The following is a 19,848-nucleotide window of genomic DNA, read 5'->3' as shown; positions in this document are numbered from 1 at the left end:
TGCTGGAGTTAGGAAAGGGTAAGGTTTACAGTTAGTTTCCAGGGCTACCAATAAACCATGTATGAAGACAAGGAGTTGTGACTTTACTTGCTGGCATGTTTGTTTCAGGTTGCTAACTAAAGATGTACTAAAGCCATAGGCAGCCAGGTAACCAACATTTTCAGAAGTATGTCAAGAAAGGTGGGCTCCATATTCCTTTAAGGCTAGGTTAGTTATTGTAAGGCCTTTTTATAAACATTTGTTTTCTAAAATGAGTCCAATAGAGAGGCTTACCTAAGTCTTTTTATAGCAATAATCTTTCTTAAATTAACAGCAGTGAAGACACCAGAACATAGGCGTATCATGGGCATAGGCCCATGTGCAAGACTAAAAGGGGGCCTTCTAGCATTGATAAGAAAAAAAAAATGTTTTGCGGTGTGATAAGTGGGTGTGGGGAAAATTGGGCTAAATATTGGGCGTGGCTTAAATGAGGTGTGGTTAAGTAGAGTCTGAGATGACTTGCATAGTGCAGAATGTGGTAATGTTAAATAGGGAATGTACAGTACGGAGTGTACGACGAAGGGTGTAGAGTATATGGCAGCGGGTGACATGTGCAGGATGGTGACAGTAAGGCAGTGGATGGTGTCAGTAGCTTTTTGTTTATATTATTTTATTTTTCTATTATTTTTACAGTTTTATTTATTTATTTTCACAGTGCTTTGGGGGTTAGTGGAGGATGTTTTTACTTTTTTATTTTTTTTGTTATTTTATTTTACATTTTTTTTTTTTTTTCCACAATGCTTTTTGGGGGAGGGGAAGCAGTGGATGGTATCAGTAGTTTTTTTATTTTTGTTAACTTTTAGAAAAAATTTTTTTATCAGCCCTTTTAAGGGGCTTTGGTGGGATATCAGGGGTCTAAAGAGACTCCTGACATCTCCCCTTTCAGACAGAGAAAGGGACTGAGGACACAGATTCCCCAGTCCCTTTGTCTGCGGCCGCAGTTGCACTGAAGATGAATGAAGAGGAGACAAAGGCTCCTAGGAGTTAATTCATAAACTGAAGCATTGTAAACACAGTGATCACTGACTCTGCTCATGCAGAAAAGGAAGGGGTCGGTAAATTACATATTTACTGTCCCCTTCCTCTGCTCTCCATCCTGACAGATTCCCAACAGCAGCTGGAGGGAGAGGAGGGAAGCCGGCAGTGCTGCAGGGAGATGATGGGGGGGGACTGAGGAGCACACAGGGTAACCCAGAAAAGGAAGGGCTATCAGATGGATGGTCTGGGGTGATCAGTGCAGGGTGGGGGTGCAAGGTGGCAGTTACAAGCACTGATCTCCCTGTATGACTTTCAATGAAGCAGCTGAAAGCCACGTGAGGGAGAGGAGGAGAAACGGTTTCAGCTGCTTCATTAAAAGCCATACAGGGAGATCGATCAAAGCCAGGGAATTCGATTATAAGTGATTATCTCATCCTAATGAATACACCACGTCTTTAGCACATACCCAGATTTTAGACACAATACTTGCTTAAGGCCTATGACTAACTGTGATATTGTGTTAATATCACAGTAAAAACATTAAAAACATGGCCTAGATTATATGACATAATGTATCGCAGTTGCAATTTTCACCTTAGCTTGACATTAACATTAACTTAATGCACATCTATTATAGATCATTTATCCTGAAATGATAACATAAAACTATGTTAACGGTTGCTGAGATAGATAATTAAAGAGTAAAAGAGGGGCTGACATACACAAGGTTCTGGAAGAAAATTGCGTTTCATGTTTCCACCAGTAGACAGTTGTATGATTAGTACATAAACAATTCAAATTAATGGGAGATCATCATTATTTATTCACGGCTGATGATTTGCCAACAGTGCCCAAAAGTGAGTCCCTCATGTCCTTTTGGCAGAAACCTTGTGACTAATGCTGCTTCCTCAGTCTTCAAGGTGCTTTAATGCATTAATTTTTAAATGAATCTGATGTGAACAAGCCATAAGAATTACTGTAAGGTAATGCTCTTTTTTATTCATATTTGCCATTCTAACCAGTTTATTTATTGCTTTGCTTTGGTGTCTTGAGTTTATGGGGTTTATTTACTAAAACTTGAGAGTGCAAACTCTGGTTCAGCTGTGCAGGATAGCCAATCAGCTTCTAACTTCATTCATTCATTCATTCTAATGTGTATTTAAACTTTGAAAAAATAACATGGAAGCTGATTGGTTTCTATGCAGAACTGCACCAGATTTTGCACTCTCCAGTTTTAGAAACTCAGCCCCTTTTCACCGTATTCACACTTAGCGGGTTCCTCTCTTAAGATTTCTGGAACAATATGTGATGCACAGAGTGTCGAGTTCTGCTATATTGAAAGGAACATCTGAATTTCTGTGTTGCAGCACATTAAGAGACATTCGTAATAAGGACATGGACAAACAGCAGAAGAAGATTTTGTATATCTATAATACAACAAAGGAGACTGCCCAGTAAGTATGAAGTGACTGATGGTCTTAAAGGGCCCCAACCGTTTTTAATTATGGTTTTCCAGTATGACGTAGATTGCCTCTTTTTTCTTATGAACCACCAGTTGTCCTCTCTAGCCAAAATATGCACCTCCCTGTCCTTGAAAGGGTGTCCCTTTGTTATCTATGGATACTAGCTCAGTATGCCTTTGTCTTACGGTTTTTTTTTTTTGTTTTTTTTTTAGTGGGTTTTATAATCGGTTTAAATCCTTTTTTTTTTTACACCTCAGCCACATATTAGATTATTATATTGCTCCATGGATTTTGCTTCTGTCTTTTGTTCAGTGGTCCCATGTCTTTGCTTGGTCTTGTGAATATTTTAACAAAAGTCCAATTTGGGTAGCCGCTCACCCTTTTAACGCACTCCTGGCATGCCTGTGGGTTTTATCTTATAGATTCTGTGTTTAACTTTTGTTTATACCTTAGGTCTGTGTGGGCAGGTTTCCTGTAGACTTCAATGTCCAAGTAACCTGACATGACGTGAAACAGTGAAACACACAGTCCAAAAAGGCATATTTGTTTTTCTGTGTGTCTTTGCATTTAAGGTTTTTTGTTCCACTGAGTTTCTGGTCACCTGAAGCTTGTAATCCAGAGGTTTTATTTTGATCTATGTACTATCCACATACCTGAGCCAAAGGCATAGTAGTGTTCTGCTTAAAGAGTTCAAGGCTCTCCTCTCGATGTAGAGGTTATCTACAATGGGAGACCATGGTAATCCCATTGCACAGCCATGTTTCGGTCTGTAGACTTTATTCTTGTTTTTGAAATAGGTGATCTTGGGGCAAAGGTCCAGCAAGAAATATACTTGGTCTTATTTGACTGTTGCGGGTATTCAAAGAACCCCCAAACAATGAAAAACCCAAAATAGTGTGTGGAGGTGAAGCGGAGGACTTCAGGGTATGTTGAATGGAGTCCAACCAGGAAAGGACACTCTCTCAGGTGTAGTGAAGAAATGTGCTTGCCCTTGGTGGGTCACCCGCAATCTTGCAGGGAACAGCATAGCGTACAGTAAGGAATGATCACATAACTTCTGTTTGGCAAACTGGAATTGAGCCCGAAGCTTCCAGACAGTGGAGTAATCTTGCAATCTTTAACCCTGGCTGCATGTAGGGCCACATCCCTATCACGATAGTTCAGTAAGCTAATTACCATTGGGTGAGGGGTTTACCTAGGGGGAGAGGTGAGAGGTCTACCCAGGACACTGTGAGCCCGTTCAATAACAAAGCATGTAGAGAAGCAGTCCCTGCCAAACTCCTGTATAAACCAGCTCTCCAAGAAGGCCGCAGGATCAGAACCATCCGCCTTTTCAGGCAGGCGCACCAAATGCAAGTTGTTTCAGCGGAGTCTATTTTCCAAATCCTCTGCCTTGTCTTCCAGGGATTGGAGCTTAGGATTGCAGGTCGGCATTTTGGGGGTGAGAGGGTTAACTGTGTCTTCCAGGTCACTGATCCATTTCTCAGTGTCAGTAACCCTCTCCCTTATTTTGTGTACATCTTCGCATAGGATATAAAAGTCTAGTTTCAGTTCCTCTACTTTCCCTATCATAACTTTGTGATTTACCTTAAGAGTAGTTAGCACATCTGACAGTGTAGTTTCCTGTGCCTCCTCCGGAGCCCCGGGGCTAGCGGATCTCTGAGAGAGAACTATCCTGAGGTTGACGGGGATGCGGGCTGTAAGGAATCTGCAGCCTCATCAAACAGCTCTGGTATGGAGACAGGAGATGGACGCTGGACAGTGGAGCGGTGGCCATCTTGGCAGGAGATCACGCCATTCATCCTGTCCGGAGGCTGCTTTTTGTACCAGTGCCAGGCACTCCCAGGCAGCAACAGGGTAACTGTAGGCAGTTAAAGTCTGTAGAATCAGTCAGGATCAGGCAGGATAATGGAGGTTTCCCCGGAGCTTTAACAAAGCACACATCGCGCTTCCGGCCACGCCCCAGAACAGGCTGATGTTAGACTCAGAGGAGGTCTGCCCACCCCTGCAAAAATTAAAAGCCAGCAGCTATACATACTGCAGTTGCTGACTTTTAATAATGTACCTGTCCTGGATTCCAGCAATGTCAGCACCACAGCTGATGTTTTCATCGGCTGTCAGGTGCTGCCGCTGCCATTGCGGGTAAGCTAACTCGGCAGTGTAGCATTAAGGCTTCACACCGGTCCATACTGCACATGCGCAAGGCACCGCTGCGCTCTCCTACTGGCCCGGCACGGGAAGGAGGAGGCAGTCGAGCTGTGACGTAATTCGCCGTGGCCCGGACTTCCGGAAGTGGGGACAGGATACCTGTCAGGTATCCGCTCCAACCCCCCCTCCTGAAAGGTGCCAAATATGGCACCAAAGTCCCAAAGGGTGATATCTATGCTTTTATTGTACTATTAGGGATTGAGGTGTGTCACTGGTGACACCAGACCTTTTTTTTTATTTATATTGTCCACGGGTGGAAGACACTCATTTAGCCGTACCTGGTCTGCTGCCACCCTCAGGCAAATATATATTCTATGCCACATGTTTTAGTTCAGTATATTCATACACATAGGCCACGTTCCTCCTGGTTCATGCCTTTTTTCTGTTCCTCATGGCTGGCGAAGGTGGCATATTTGTGTGGGGAGATGTGATGTGCACCAAGGGAGGTTACTAATACCTCCTGCTGTCCCCCCCCCCCCCCCTGCCCTTAGGGATGGGCAGGCACATCAGCACCATGTCTCCAGCCCCATCGAGTGATGTCTGCGGAAGCGTCGTCACCGCGTATGGGCATGGTCTGTCATCGAGAATGGCCGGCTGGTAGCCTACACATGCACACCCTCATTCGGCGGATGGGGTTTCAGTGCCAGCGTGTCCTGCCACTTTATACATGGCATTGGGGGCGGATCCCCCACTGGAGCTCTGGCGGGGATATTGATGGGAGAGTATACATGGCTGGGATTTTTCATTTTACTATTTTTCTTCACATGGGATAGCTCATTCTGCTGCTGCAAGCTACCGATCTCATACAGGTACACATAACTTTCACCCTTCACACAAGCACTTTATTGTGCTTGGCTATGTTTTTCACATTCACACTTTTTCACATTTCCCCTTTTTTCCCCTTTTAGGGATTGCCTCTTTTGACATCCCTGTTCACATATCTGCAGTTTTGCACACATTCCCCCTCGGTCTTACTATCTATCCTACCATTGCAACAGGTTGGTTTATACATGCATTCATGCATTCCATTATATACTTTATGATTTATTTTGTTTGATTATATACATATTATATTATAGTTGACACCTGAATGGATTATCTAGGTCTAGGACCTCCAAGGTCACTCATTTCTACCCATGCCATGTCCGCCTTCCCATTGTTCCTTAGTCAGGGTTTTTTGTTTGGCTACGCTCCCTCAGGTCTTCCCTAACATATATTGCTTCCATCCTCAGTGAACATGGCCACAGGCACCTAGTGTCAGGAACCATGTGCCAGAAACCAAAAAATCAGGCCAAGAAATAAGTACAGTTAAATCACACTTGTTTAAAGAGGGAGTAAACCCTGATGGGTTTACTCCCTCTTTCATTCCCTGCAAAGGCAAAGCATAATGGACTACTATGCATCGCATAGTAGTCCATTATGTGTCACTTACCTGACACAGGAGCCAGCAAAGTCACCGCTGTCCCCTGTAGTCCGGCGCATCCATCTTCTCGGTGAGGCTCGCTGCTTCCCACGCCTCTGTCATTCAGCGAAGCCGCGATGACGTCACTCCCTCGAATGCGCACGGGAGCCGCCACTCGCGGCATATCGCCGTTGACCGCAGCGCCCCTACCGTGTAGGTTTAGGAGATATTTCTTGGACCTACAGGTAGGCCTTAATCTAGGCTTACCTGTAGGTCAAAGTTGGTTGTAAGGGTTTACAACCACTTTAATAATAAAAGAATAAAGAGCAAACGTAGTAAAAACATAGCTCAACAAACAAAGTTCAGTACCTGGAACAGATAGTCAGCCAAGCCAGAAGTCAGGGATCAACGTGGTGAAAACGCAAAACACAGGAGATTGTCTCTGTGATGTTGACCAAGGCAGAGATCTTCTGGACTGGATGGCTTAAGTAGGCAGGACTGATGAGCAGGATATCATCAACAGTTGAGTAACTGTGGAGATAGATGAGAGCTGGTAATTAGCCGACAGCTGAGCCCAGACCAGCCCTGACAAAACCCCCTCCTCAATGACCCCTCCCCCTCCGAAGAACCACCAGGCTTGAGGGGAAATGTCTGTGGAAATCACTGAGGAGGACAGGGGCATGTATGTCCGAGAATGAGACCAAAGAGCGTTCCTCCAGACCGTACCCTTTCTAATGCACTGGGTCTTCTATGCACCCTCGGATCCTGCGGGAGTCAACAATGGACTGTACTTCATACTCCTCATGGTTCTCAACCCATACAGGGTGAGGACGTGGCACTGAGGTGGTAAAGCGGTTGCAGACTAAAGGTTTTAATAAGGAGACATGAAATACATTGAAATACGCATATTAGAAGGAAGGTCTAATGCGTAAGCCACTGGGTTAATCCTGCGAAGAATACAGAAAGGCCAAATAAACAGAGGTGCAAACTTCAGTGAGGGAACACAAAGTTGGAGGTTGCGAGATGACAGCCAGACCCTGTCCTCAACCTGGTAGGAAGGCGCAGGCAGGTGTCTGCGGTCAGCATGGAGTCTGTACCTATCATTAGCATGACTCAAAGCCTCCTGGACTTGTGCCCAAGTGGAACGAAGACCACGGAGATGCTCCTTTTAATGCAGGGATACTCTGTGGAACAAATGAGCCAGGCAACATGGAAGTTTGGAAACCATAATTCGCCATAAACTGGGACAGTCGGGAAGCAGAATTCAAGGCGCTTTTGTGAGCAAACTCTGCCCATGGTAATAGGTATGGCCAGTTGTTATGATGGTCAGAAATATAGCAACGTAGGAATTTCTCCAAGGACTGCTTGGCTCATTCTGTGGCCCCATTAGACTGCGGGTGATATGCAGAGGAGAAAGCAAGCTGAATTCCCAGCTGTGCACAAAAGGTTCGCCAGAACCGGGCCACAAACATACTACCCCTGTCCACGACAATCACCTTGGGTAGCCCATGTAAGCGAAAGATCTCCCGAGCAAAAATGGAAGCCAAGTCCTTAGAAGTGGCCAACTTCTTAAGTGGAATACAATGACACATCTTTGAGAACCGGTCAACCACCATAAGGTTAACTGTGTTACCCTGGGAGTTGGGTAACTCCACAATGAAATCCATAGACAGGTGGGTCCAGGGCCTCTCTCCATTAAGTATGGGTTGTAGGAGGCCCACTGGAAGGTGTTATGGAATCTTACTCTGAGCACACACAACAGGCAGCTACGAAGGCAGTTACATCAGCACATAGACTAGGCCACCAGGATTGTTGGAAAATGGCCCAAACAAGTCGATTCTTTCCAGGGTGGCCAGCAGCCTTGAGAGAATGGTAAATCTTGAGCACAGCAGTACAGAGACTCTCTGGGACAAAGCAATGGTCACAAGGTTTCTCAGGAAGAGCATGGACCTGAGTAGCAAGAATTTTGTCACCCAAAGGAGAAGTGAGACTGGTGCGAATCGTAGCCAGAATATGATCAGGAGGAATCAAAGGAACCGGAACCTACTCCAATTTGGAAGTGGAGGAAAATTGTCATGACAAGGCGTCTGCCCTTACATTCTTAGTACCAGGTAAGAATGAGACAATGTAAGTGAAACTTGACAAGAAAAGAGACCATCGCGCCCTTCTGGGGGAGAGGTGTTTAGCCTCAGACAGGAATCTGAGATTCTTATGGTCAGTAAGAATGAGAACCAACACAGTGGTACCTTCGAGGAGATGGAACTCGCACTTCTCCAGTTTACAATAGAGATTGTTCTCTCCTTAGTTTCTGCAGCACACAACAGACATCTCTGTGCTGGCTCTCCAGGGACTTGGAAAATATGAGGATATCATTGAGATAAACCACAACACCTAACTGCAACAAATCTCTGAGGACATTGTTAATAAATTTGTGGAAAACTGTTTGGGTATTACAAAGGCCAAAAGGCATTACGAGATACTCATAATGGCCTGTTTTGGTACTAAACCCAGTTTTCCACTCGTCGCCCTCCTTAATCCTCATGAGATTGTATGCCCCTCTCCAATCAAGCTTCCTGAAATACCGTTGCTCCCTTGAGGTGGTCAAATAATTCCGTAATCGCGCCGTGTCCGGATGTGAGAGCTCTGTACATCCTGAGCTCCATCTGCTACCTTCCTGCGAATCCTGACTTGGTGGGAGCTAGCCAATTCATCCAGCTTCTCCTCCGAGTGTCCTGTGGCGATCGGTGCCGATATTGTGCGGAATCTCTCTTCCAGCTGGCCAGGGAGACAGAGCATAGCGGAGGCTCGCGGCCGCCATCTTGCCACGCCTGAGGCCTAGAAGTCTACCTGCCATTGGGAAGCATCCAGAGGTAGGGGACCCTCATCTGCCCTCCTGTCCTGCTGAGCTATCCCTCCTGTGTGCCCCGGTTGACCGGCTGAGCCTTGGGGACGGACGCAGAGGCCGCAGCTTGATGCGGTCTAGTGATGCCTACAAATCCCCGGTATTTCCTACAGGGGTCGCCTGCAGAGGACCATCGCGGCTGGCCTGATTTTTTGCTAGGAGGGTTAGGCCCACTGCCTGTCTACCCATTGCATCCTGAGCCGGCCCGGGGGCTCCATCGGGGTATAGGTGCTGTGTCTGGGGTGCCTGTGGCTTGGGTGACTTTCTTACTGCCTCCACCTAACATCTGTGCCTGGTTTTCTCATCTGCTGCTGCCTGGACTCTGCTGTCTTAAAACAAATACACCAATTTTAGCTGATGCCCTTGGTCACTTGTTTTTTTTTTAGTACCAACTCTGCAGCTGCACTTGCTGGAGAAGGGAGGCTGTTTTTAGGCACTGACTGCCTATTCACCTGGCTGCCCTTGTTCTATTGGAACCCCTTATAGCCTTGGAGGGGACGAGCCTGGCACTCCACCATATTGGGACCTGCCGCATTGATCCATTTTTTTCTTCATGCCGGCAAAGAATAAGACCGCTACCCTGCACTCTAGCAAGAAGCAACCGCCGGCACAGGATGAACGATCTGACGCCATCCTAGCGAACAAGCTCCACGCTTTGCTGGCCGAACTAAATATGAAGGTGAGTCAGGGAGGCCCATCTGCTCCGGAGGTCTCAACCTCTGGAGACACGGCGATGACTTGCTATTGAAAACAGCAGATCCTTACTGCTGACCCGTATTGACAAGCTCACGGAGGAATGTAATTGCATACAGGCCGACCTGGACAAGTTCAGAGGCCGCCTCACAGAATCTGAATCACGCATATCGGCCGCGGAGGACCAGACTGCCAGCCATGACCACCGCATTGAGGCATTGGAGAACACAGTTAAAATAGTGGTAGCGGCTGGCCTCTCTCCCTCTCCTTCGGTGGGTTACCCTGTTATATGTACTTATGCTAGATGGAGCTTAGATTAGTGTCATGGAATGTGCGTGGCCTCAATAGTCGGTTCAAGAGAGCACTTATGTTTAAGTATTTACAAGCGCACAAGCCGCACATTCTCTTCCTGCAGGAGACCCATCTGACGGGCAGCAGACATTTGGTGAGACAGTCCTTTCATGCCACATATTCTAACTATGCCAGAGGGGTGTCCATTCTCCTAAATAGATCCCTTAATTGTCAGGTGGAACATGTTGTCAGGGGGGGGGGGGGGGGTTGTCGTATTGCTGCTGACTGTGGAGGCCCAGATGTTTGCGTTTGTGAACATATATGTTCCACCCCCATTCTCAATGTCTGTGCTCCATGCGGTGTACGACAGGCTGGCTCCCCATATGGTTACGAGACTAATCATAGCGGGAGATTTCAATGGCATTCTGGATCAGACTTTAGACACCTCCAACCCAACCAGACTCCCGGACCCAGATTTGGAGCACTGGGCCATGGCCCTGCAGCTCACGAAGGTCTGGAGGTGGAAAAATCCACAAGTGAGGAGCTTCTCCCACCTATCTGCGGTCCACCGCTCGGGCTCCAAAATAGATCTGGGCTTTTGTTCTCCGGCTATGCTTCCATATGTAGCCTCGGCAACATACTTGCCAGTGGGGATTTCAGATCATTCCCCTCTAGAGGTCATTCTGCAGCTTGGAGTGAGGGAACGCAGGGGTGGCTGGCGACTTGCGACACGCTGGCTACAAGATGAGAAGGTGGAAGAGAATAGGCGAGGGAAGATTTATCAGTATTGGGTCTGTAATGATGATGTGTCCACTGCACAGGTGACCTGGGATGCCTTTAAAGCAACTATTAGAGGGGATTACATATCTGCAATAAAAGCTGCCAGGGTGGACTATGCCTCTGAGACTAAGAACATGGAATCTAAAGTGTGTACAGCAGAGGAGGAGTTCGCGTTGGATCCTTCTCCTGGGGCATATTCCTCCCTGGCACAGGCTCAAAGAAGGCTCTCTTTACATTTGTCTAATATGATGCCCTCCTTGGAGAGATCGCTCAGAGCAAGGGTATTTGAGTCTGGGGACAGGAACGGGAGGCTTTTGGCTGGTTTGGTGGCTGACCCCAAGTTTCAAACGGTTGTGCCCATAATACACACTGAGGCAGGGGGAGTGACTTCTAACCCATCTGACATCCTTAATGAACTTCAAATATTTTACTCCTCCTTGTATAAATCTACCACTATGCAGCTATCCCCTGAGCACCTCTCATTTCTCTGGGGATTGTCGATGATGGAGGAGGATGTGGCCCTGCTAGAAGCCGACATCTCGATAACCGAAATAGAAACAGCAATCCGCTCACTGCCACCTAATAAGATGCCAGGTCCTGACGGGTTTTCAGGTGACTGGTACAAAATGTACATAGCCGACTTAGCCCCACGGCTCCATAAGTTTATATGCCCTTAGTCTGGAGGTGGGATCTCTGCCTGAATCAATGTCGCAAGCCCACATAATATTAGTTAAAAAGCCGGGAAAATATGCCTCCTATTGTTCAGCATACCGTCCCATATCCCTTCTCAACTATGATTTAAAGATACTGATGAAAGTGCTGGCCACCAGACTGATAGGGATCCTCCCGTTTTTGGTAAACATAGACCAACCTGGTTTTATGCCAGGGAAATTGACAGATGTCAATATCTGTAGGGTCTTCACTCATCTGCAAGTCCCTTCTATGGACCAGGACACCAGGGTAATGGTGGCCTTGGACCTTGAAAAGGTATTTGACTCTGTGTCCTGGACCTATATGGAGGAAGTACTCAAATGATATGGCTTCGGCTCCATTTTTAGGAAATGGATCCAACTGTTATACCAGAAGCCGACAGCACAGATTAAATTGGGGCGTATGCTGTCCTCCTTATTCCCGGTGGAGCGGGGCACCCGACAGGGTTGTCCTCTGTCCCCAGCCCTTTTTTTTTTTTGATGGTTGAACCCTTAGCGGTTGCGTTGCGATCCTCGGGCGCTGTCCGGGGGGTGCGGGTGGAATCCTTGGAGAAAAAGATTGCGCTGTATGCGGACAACATTATTCTCTTCCTCCGGGATCCTGAGCCGTCCCTCCGGGTGGTGCTGGAGCTTCTATCACGCTTTGCTGCTATGTCTGGTCTGAAGGTCAACTGGGACAAGTCCCAGATTCTGCCGGTGGACCCGGGTGCTGGGAGGCTGGCCGACCCATCACTTCCACTACAGTGGGCAGAAAACATTAAATATCTTGGTATAACCATTTCCCCCAGAATACAAGACTTTTGTAAACTTAATCTTCTTCCTATCCTACAAACTACACACAATAGGCTGAAAGTGTGGGCCGCTCTTCCCCTTACGTTGATAGGTCGAATTAATTTAATTAAAATGAAATAGCTCCCCCCTCTCCTATACGTAATGCGCCATTCTCCAACGTGGATACCCCGGGTCCTTTTTCAATGATTGAACTATCAAATATCTAGTTTTTTATGGGGCACCACATCCCCCGGTTCCGCTTGTCCATACTACAAAGACCTTGGATGCAGGGGGGCTTGGCTTCCCAGATTTCTTCCTTTACTTCATCGCGGCGATGCTCACACATGCCCATGGCTGGCTTGCCTCAGACGCTACCAACACTGCAGTTGCCTTGGAGGCTTCAGTTGTGGGATCATTTGAAGCACTGCGGAATGTTTTGTTTAGGGGCCCTAAGGCTCCGCATCCTCTCACTACCTCGATAAAGACAGTGCTGAGGGCATGGTCCGGGATGGTCGGCCACCGGCCGACTGAGCCCCAGGTTCGCTCTCCTAATACTCCATTATGGCTCAATCCCTCCCTGCCTGAATTCTACTCTATTCCAGATCCGATCGTGTGGGCGTCGAGGGGCGTTCGGTATCTCCATCATATTTGTGAGAATGGTGCATTACTGACATTTGACCAACTTAAATCTAGGTTTGACTTACCCAATGTGTACTTCTTCCGGTTCCTGCAGCTGCGCCATGCGTACAGAGCTCAGTTTGGTGGTTCTCCCTTGCCCCTATATCAGTCTAATATGGAGCTGCTCCTAAGCCAGGAAGTGCTGCCTAAGCCGTTGTCCACGATTTACAGGGCTCTCCAGCCCTCTGTTCATAGTGGTTTGGAGAGGCTTCGATACTTTTGGGTGGCGGAGCTGCCGGAGCTGGATGGGGAGGACTAGGAGGATATTTGGGATTCCCCCTTTAGATACTTGGTCTCCTCTAGAGACCGGCTGATTCAATTTAAAATACTGCATACATTTTACTATACCCCATATAGGTTTCATAAAATATACCCTGACTCCATGTCGCAGTGTTGGTGCTGTCGGGCAGACTCGGCGGGGTACATTCACATGATTTGGTCTTGCCCTAAGGTGCAACATTACAGGTCATTGGTCCTCTCCTTCATTACTGTCCCCTCAAGGGCAGCCCGCACATTACTGGGATTGCTGCTCTTTTATGCCAGGAAACTTGTTCTGTTCTGGTGGAGGGCCCCCACAGTGGCCCTCACCCTGAGTGCATGGAAGTCATTAGTTAACCACGCAGTACCCTTGTACAAGGAAGTATATTCTAACCAGGGATGCCCTCAAAAGTTTCAGAAGGTTTGGAATATATGGCTAGAGTCTGAGATAACAGCTGTGGAACAGGGGAGCCCTGTCTGTCTGTCAGCCCAATCTAATCCCTAGACAACTACTCTAATGGCCTCATCTGGGGTGGCATCTGAACTGCCCGCATGCTAATGGACACCCACTTATGGGCGTTTGTTTTAGTGGACTTCTTAGCACTAGGCCTAATGTCGATCACTAGGAAATGTATTTCTCCTGTCAATTTTAGCAGCAAGCTACGGGGTTGTTTGATGTATGTTTTTAGGGTTAGGCTGATAGTTTTTAGGTTGTTATGCCTTACCCACTGTTATGTATTATGCGAGCTGGGGAATGCCCCAAGGTTCTGTTTTGTAACTTTTCTTTTAAAATGAATAAAAAAAATAATAATAATAATTCCGTAATCAACGGAATCGGATAGGCAATCTTAATTGTGAAACGATTGAGAACCCTATAGTCAATACAAGGTCTCAGTTCACCACTCTTCTTCTTCACAAAGAAGAAATCAGCACCAGCAGGAGATGAGGATTTGTGGATCAAACCTTGAGAAAGTGTTTCTACAACCTACTCCTCCATAGTCTTATCCTCTCAAGAGCGACAAAGGGTAAACCCGGCCACGAGGGGGTATGGCACCAGGTTGAAGGTCAATTGCGCAATCATACGGCCGGTGTGGAGGCAAACTACTGGCTTGACCTTTGTCAAAAATATCGCTGAAAGTGTGGTACTCCTCTGGCAGGGAGGAGAGTGAAGAGGTGCACAGAACCTTGGCTACCTTCTGGAAGCATGTCTCACTGCATTGTGGTGACCAGGAGAGAACCTCAGCACAGAGCCAATCAAAAGAGGGGTTGTGTCTCTGTAACAAAGGATAGCCAATAACCAATGTAAACTTAGGTGAGCAAATAACTTGGAATTGGATTATCTCATGGTGAAGAGCCCCTATGGCCATGGATAACTGAACCGTCTCATGAGTCACATAGGCAAGGTCTCCGGTCAAGAGCCTCAATGGCAAGTGGAGTGTCACGCAGCTGCAGCGAAATCGAGTGCTTTGATACAAAGGCAGCATCAATGAACAGGCCTGCAGCCCCAGAGTCAATTAGAGCCTGTATCTCGATGGACGACTCAGCCCAAAAAAGAAGGGTAAACGATACCAGGGGCTTATCCTTCTGGATAACTGGGGACTAAACAATGCCACCTAAGGTCTGTCCATGACAGGACCTCAAGGTTCGGGCATCCCCTGGAAGGGTAGGACAAGACTTCAAAAAGTGGCCTGCCTGGCCACAATAAAGGCACAATCTCTCCCATCCACAGAGAGACGCATGAAACCCAAGTGCCTGGGTTCACTGACCCACTCAGTACCAGGAGGCAAGAGAGGTGAGGGAGGCATGGGTGGGACTGCAAAGCTCAGAGACAAACTTACAGGAGTCTTCCGCAAGCGCTCCTTAAAAGAAAGTCTTTGAGTCTGGAGTCAATGAGGATGGCAAATGTGATCAACTTCTCCAGCTCAGTGGGTATATCTTGGGCTGCTAACTCATCTTTGATGGTATCCGAGAGACCATGAGAAAAAGCAGCCACGATGGCCTCATTGTTCCACGCAACCTCTGGAATTCAATGGCGTAGTCTGCAACAATTCTCATGCTCTGTTCGATGGACATGAGGCACTTGGCAGCAGAAGCGGTGCAGCAGCAGGTTCGGCCTGCAACATAGATTGTACCAGGGCGGCCACAGTGGGAGATTACAGGTGAGCCGCACGACTCAGGAGCGTTTCTAACGCTATGGCGAACTGATCCATGCAGTTATCCAGTTCATGCAATCTGGAAAAAAATTACCAACAAGTGGATTGACTGCATCTTCTGAATTCATGGCCTTCGCCTACTGTTAGAAACCATGAAATCAGGTTGAGACAGAAGTACAGTTAAATCACACAGGCTTGGCTGACGAATTGTCAGCCAAGCCAGTCGATCAGTCAGGGATCAACATAGTGAAACAACAAGCAGGATCTGGAGCCAGAAGGGATGTCAGCAAAGCAAGTCTTTAAGCAGGAACACAGGAGATCGTCTCTGTGATGTTACATTATATTATTGGTCATTTATTTTCAGATATATCCTACATGCATCCACCCCTGAAGCGAGTCACATAGATGTTATGTATACTCATGTATTTCATATGTAATGCAATCTTTAACATGTTCAAAATTGTATCGGCTTTGCCTTTGTTAATGCTACTCTTTCATGTGTGATTATTTCTGCAATAGATGTTTTTATTGTATTTACATTTGTCAATTTCCTCAGCCAATTGTGCACACCTCATACAAAGTCCCAAAGTGCGATACCTATGTTTATTGTACTATTAGGGATGAAGGTGTGTCACTAGACCTTTATTTTATTTTCCTGATATACATCCATTGTCAATTACATCATCCAGCGATGCAGGTCCATGTCAATCACGATGAACGATAGCCACTGACCCGCACAAAAGAAAAAAAGCACACTAAGACCCAACCTATCCGGTCGCTTTCCTTGTGACAAATTAGATCTCCTCTTCAGCCTGCCACTGAAGTAAATAAGAGGGTAGGGTCAACGGTTGACGTCATTGGCCAAATATGGAAATGTACATATTTGGTCAATATAAATCATGTATAATAATAACACCATTCATTGTGATTGACGTTCATCGTGATTGATGTCGATTTGCATCTCTGGACAATGTGATGGACAAGGGATGTGGGACATTTAAGGCCTCTTTCACACATGCGGACAGTATGTCCATATTTCATCCATCCGTTTGCGGATGAAATACGGACATACATGCATTCCTATGGGATAGCGGGTGTTTGCGGATAAACATCCGCAGACACCCGCTATCGCCCGCCTCCGCTACTGTCTGATTCTGCAGACGGAGGAAAATCCTATTTTTCTATCCGTCTGCAGAGCGGATCGGATGAACACGGACAGACGGTCCGTGTTCATCCAATCCCCATAGAGGAGAGCGGAGAGCTGACAGGGCGGTCCCTGTACAGTGTGCGGAGACCGCCCTGTCAGCAGCCGGCTCAGCGGGGACAACGAAGCGATCCCCGCTGAGCGAGCGGATCATCACGGGGCGGATCATTACTGATCCGCCCCGTGTGAAAGGGGTGTAAAAGAAAAATGTAATGAAAGGCTTGTGTTTTATTTTATTTTTTTGATTGACGTCTTTTGTGAATGAGTAGGGGTTCTATGTTCCCCTTGCTCATTAACATAAGAAGGGGGCCAGTATCTTGGGGCCTCCTTATTGTTAAAGGGGTTTCCAGATTCTGATAACCATGTCTGGGTTGTGGGGAAGAGGCCTTTGTCCTCATCAACATGCTGACAAGGTGCATGTTGAGGGCATGTGTATTCGATCGTGATTACATGGTGCATTTAACTACTAGGGCATGCTATTTTTCTTCTAATGAAGCATAACATTTGCTTGTGGATAAAACAGCCAGATAATAACACATGTTCCTCCATTTACTGCAGGATGAATGGGATTAGCAAGCAACAAGAAACTCTAATACAGAAGCACGAAGAAAGGCTTAAGAAATTGTATGGATTCGATGTTGAAGCTAAGAAATAAGGAAGAACCAAAATGATAAACCGTTAACGTTTTCCTCAAAACATTATATATTTTATGAGCTTGTGGTGTAAATAAAAACAGTAAAACAAAAGTGCTATATTTTATTTAATTGTCTTGTTAGGAATGTACAATAACTGGCCCACAAGTGTTTGGTTGCAGCCATCTAACAAAAGTCGCCCTTTTATTGTGTCCTTCTAAATCATGTTCATCGCACTTGAATTTCAGCAAGGGCTGTCATCTGCCTCCTGAGCTCCCCTTGTCACGTCTCACTTCTATTACCAGAGTAGGTCCTGCAATGCACACAATTTTCCTGAGGATGGCCAGGCTGGATCTTGTTCACACCTATAGACAGTTGTGTGAAAAAGTAACTACATCCATGTTATTTTGTTCTGTTTTTTAACTCATTTGAACAGGAAAACACATATTGGTTTATATAGTGCCTACAGATAAAGGTGATCTACATTTAACCAATGACACATATATGTGACACAGTGTATTCATTCTCATAATCTAAGTTAAATCATCACCTTACATTAACCACTTGCTGACTAGGCCTTTTCTGAAACTTTTTGTTTACAAGTTTAAATTTGTATTTTTTTCTAAAAAAATTACTTGGAGCCCCCAAACAGCATAGACCCTAGAGAATAAAATGGCGATCGTTGCAATAATTTATGTCACACAGTATTTGCGCAGCAGTCTTTCAAACATGAGTCTTTTGGAAAAAAATACACTTTACTGAATTAAAAAAACACTAAAGTTAGCCCAATTTTGTATAATGTGAAAGATGATGTTATGTAGAGTAAATAGATACCTAACGTCATGCTTTAAAATTGGGCATGTTCGTGGAATGGTGACAAACTAAGATACTTAATCTCCATGGGCAACGATTTAATATTTTTTTACAGGTTACCGGTTTAGAGTTACAGAGGAGTTTTAGTGCTAAAATGATCTCTCTAACGTTCGCTACAATACCTCACGTGTGGTTTGAACACCATTAACATATGTGGACGCGACTTATGTATGCATTACAAGTGCTTCACTTCAGCACTTGTTTTTTTGTGGGGCTGCATATGTGCCTGTGTTTGTGCTGGGAACAGTTTTGCACTCTTGCAGCATTGAGATCGAGCTGTCACTGACAGCTCTGGGTGTTGTACGATCAGCAGCAGAGAGGATTGGCTCTAGATCACATGATCACTGCAATAGCCTGTGATTGATTATCACAGTGATTAGCAACTGTACAGCCTATGGTGGGAAAACTTTTGTTTGAACTGTACTCTTTCTCCTTCTAAATAGAGGGAAAGATTCATCCTATTGTTTTCTCCTTGCTAGAGAAGAAAATTTTAAACAAATGTAAAGTCTGTTTTAAAAAAAAATAGAGAAAAAGAAAACTAAAGATAAAATAGCAAAATCAGCACTTGATCTAGGTCAGGGTAAGTGTGTGTTAGGTAGGATTAAAACTTTTTTTTTGTTATTTAGTGCTAGTATCAGTAAGTCAGCCCAGAGATAATTCATCTTTCAAATAATTCACCTCCAGAATTTTTACCTCGTTCCTGACCAGGCCATTTTTTGCAATGCAGCACTCCATTACTTTAACTGACAATTGCGTGGTCTTGCAACACTGTACCCAAACAAAATGTATGTCCTTTTTTTTCCCCACAAATAGAGACCGTCGGTCTGCCTGTGTACAGAAGGATCAGTGGGTGCTGGTGGACATCGGGTCCGCGGGACCCACTGATTAGCTCCCGCTGTATAGAATCTCAGCGGGGCGAGCTGCCAGTGGTGCGCAGTCACGCCCAATACCTGGAAGTGCAGGAGTACATACTGTGTATATATACACACGTCATCCTGCGAGGCCACCCTATAGCAGAAAATGTGCTATGGGGCAGTCGGCAAGTGGTTTATATTCAACCAGCAGGTTGAACAAAAAGAATGACTTGAATCCCCCATCCACATGTTTGAGGTGAACGGGGGGGCGGCACTAATTGAGCGGATCATTTCCAACAGGGCGGTTGTACAGAAGTAGATCAGTAGATCCACTTCTGTACAATCTCCCTGCCCATACATGTGTCTCCGCTGTACCAGTTGGATTTCGATCCATGTATGGCTGGCTTTACTGTCAGTGTGTTCTAGATAGGCTTAAAAAAAATCACACTATTGTGCTTGGGCCCTTTTATGGGTACAAACAGCAAATATCCACATATGTGGTATCGCTTCCACAGATTAGCCAAGGTAGAAATCATGATGTCATCTGACCACCGTGGGAAGATGCCAGTGCTGCTTTGTAACACAGTGCTGTATACTGTATGTAGAAATTGCTACTGCAATATAGTATAATACATTAGTTAGCAATAATGTTACATATTTAAAACATATTAGACCTCCTTTACCTAGAGTACAATAGTACAATATGCCCATGCAGGGTCGTGTTTACTAACACAGGAATGCACAGGTGTTCCATGCATCCCCATGCAGGAAGCTGCATGGACACAACCACTGTGTCCCAATATGTCATGGGTGCCGGCGCGTGAGTTCGGGGACAAGCACCCACATCTCATATTTGAAATTGGTGCAGCTGTGTATCTCCACTTGCACAGCCACATCATTCATTAACAGGAGTCTGTATGAAAAAATAACAAGCCCCATCTGTCACTGCAGCAAAGTGG

General features: G+C 45.9%; 1 protein-coding gene across 1 annotated transcript in view; it reads left to right on the top strand.

Moving 5' to 3' along the window:
* The window catches only part of DNAJC4 (DnaJ heat shock protein family (Hsp40) member C4), a 58,948-nt gene extending 41,672 nt beyond the window's left edge, over positions 1 to 17,276 (top strand). Inside the window, exons 6-7 of the mRNA XM_077455786.1 lie at positions 2,385 to 2,471; positions 17,089 to 17,276. Coding sequence (XP_077311912.1) covers positions 2,385 to 2,471; positions 17,089 to 17,185 — 184 coding nt within the window. The 3' untranslated portion in view covers positions 17,186 to 17,276. The remainder of the gene's footprint in view (positions 1 to 2,384; positions 2,472 to 17,088) is intronic.
* Positions 17,277 to 19,848: the final 2,572 nt, after the last annotated feature.

The sequence above is a fragment of the Lithobates pipiens genome, unplaced genomic scaffold (assembly GCF_037356315.1).
Source record: "Lithobates pipiens isolate NorthernLeopardFrog02 unplaced genomic scaffold, aLitPip1_a1.2 Scaffold_10, whole genome shotgun sequence".
Classification (NCBI taxonomy): Eukaryota; Metazoa; Chordata; class Amphibia; order Anura; family Ranidae; genus Lithobates; species Lithobates pipiens.
The sequence above is the reverse complement of the archived record's forward strand: the minus strand, read 5'-3'. Positions and strand labels throughout refer to the sequence as shown.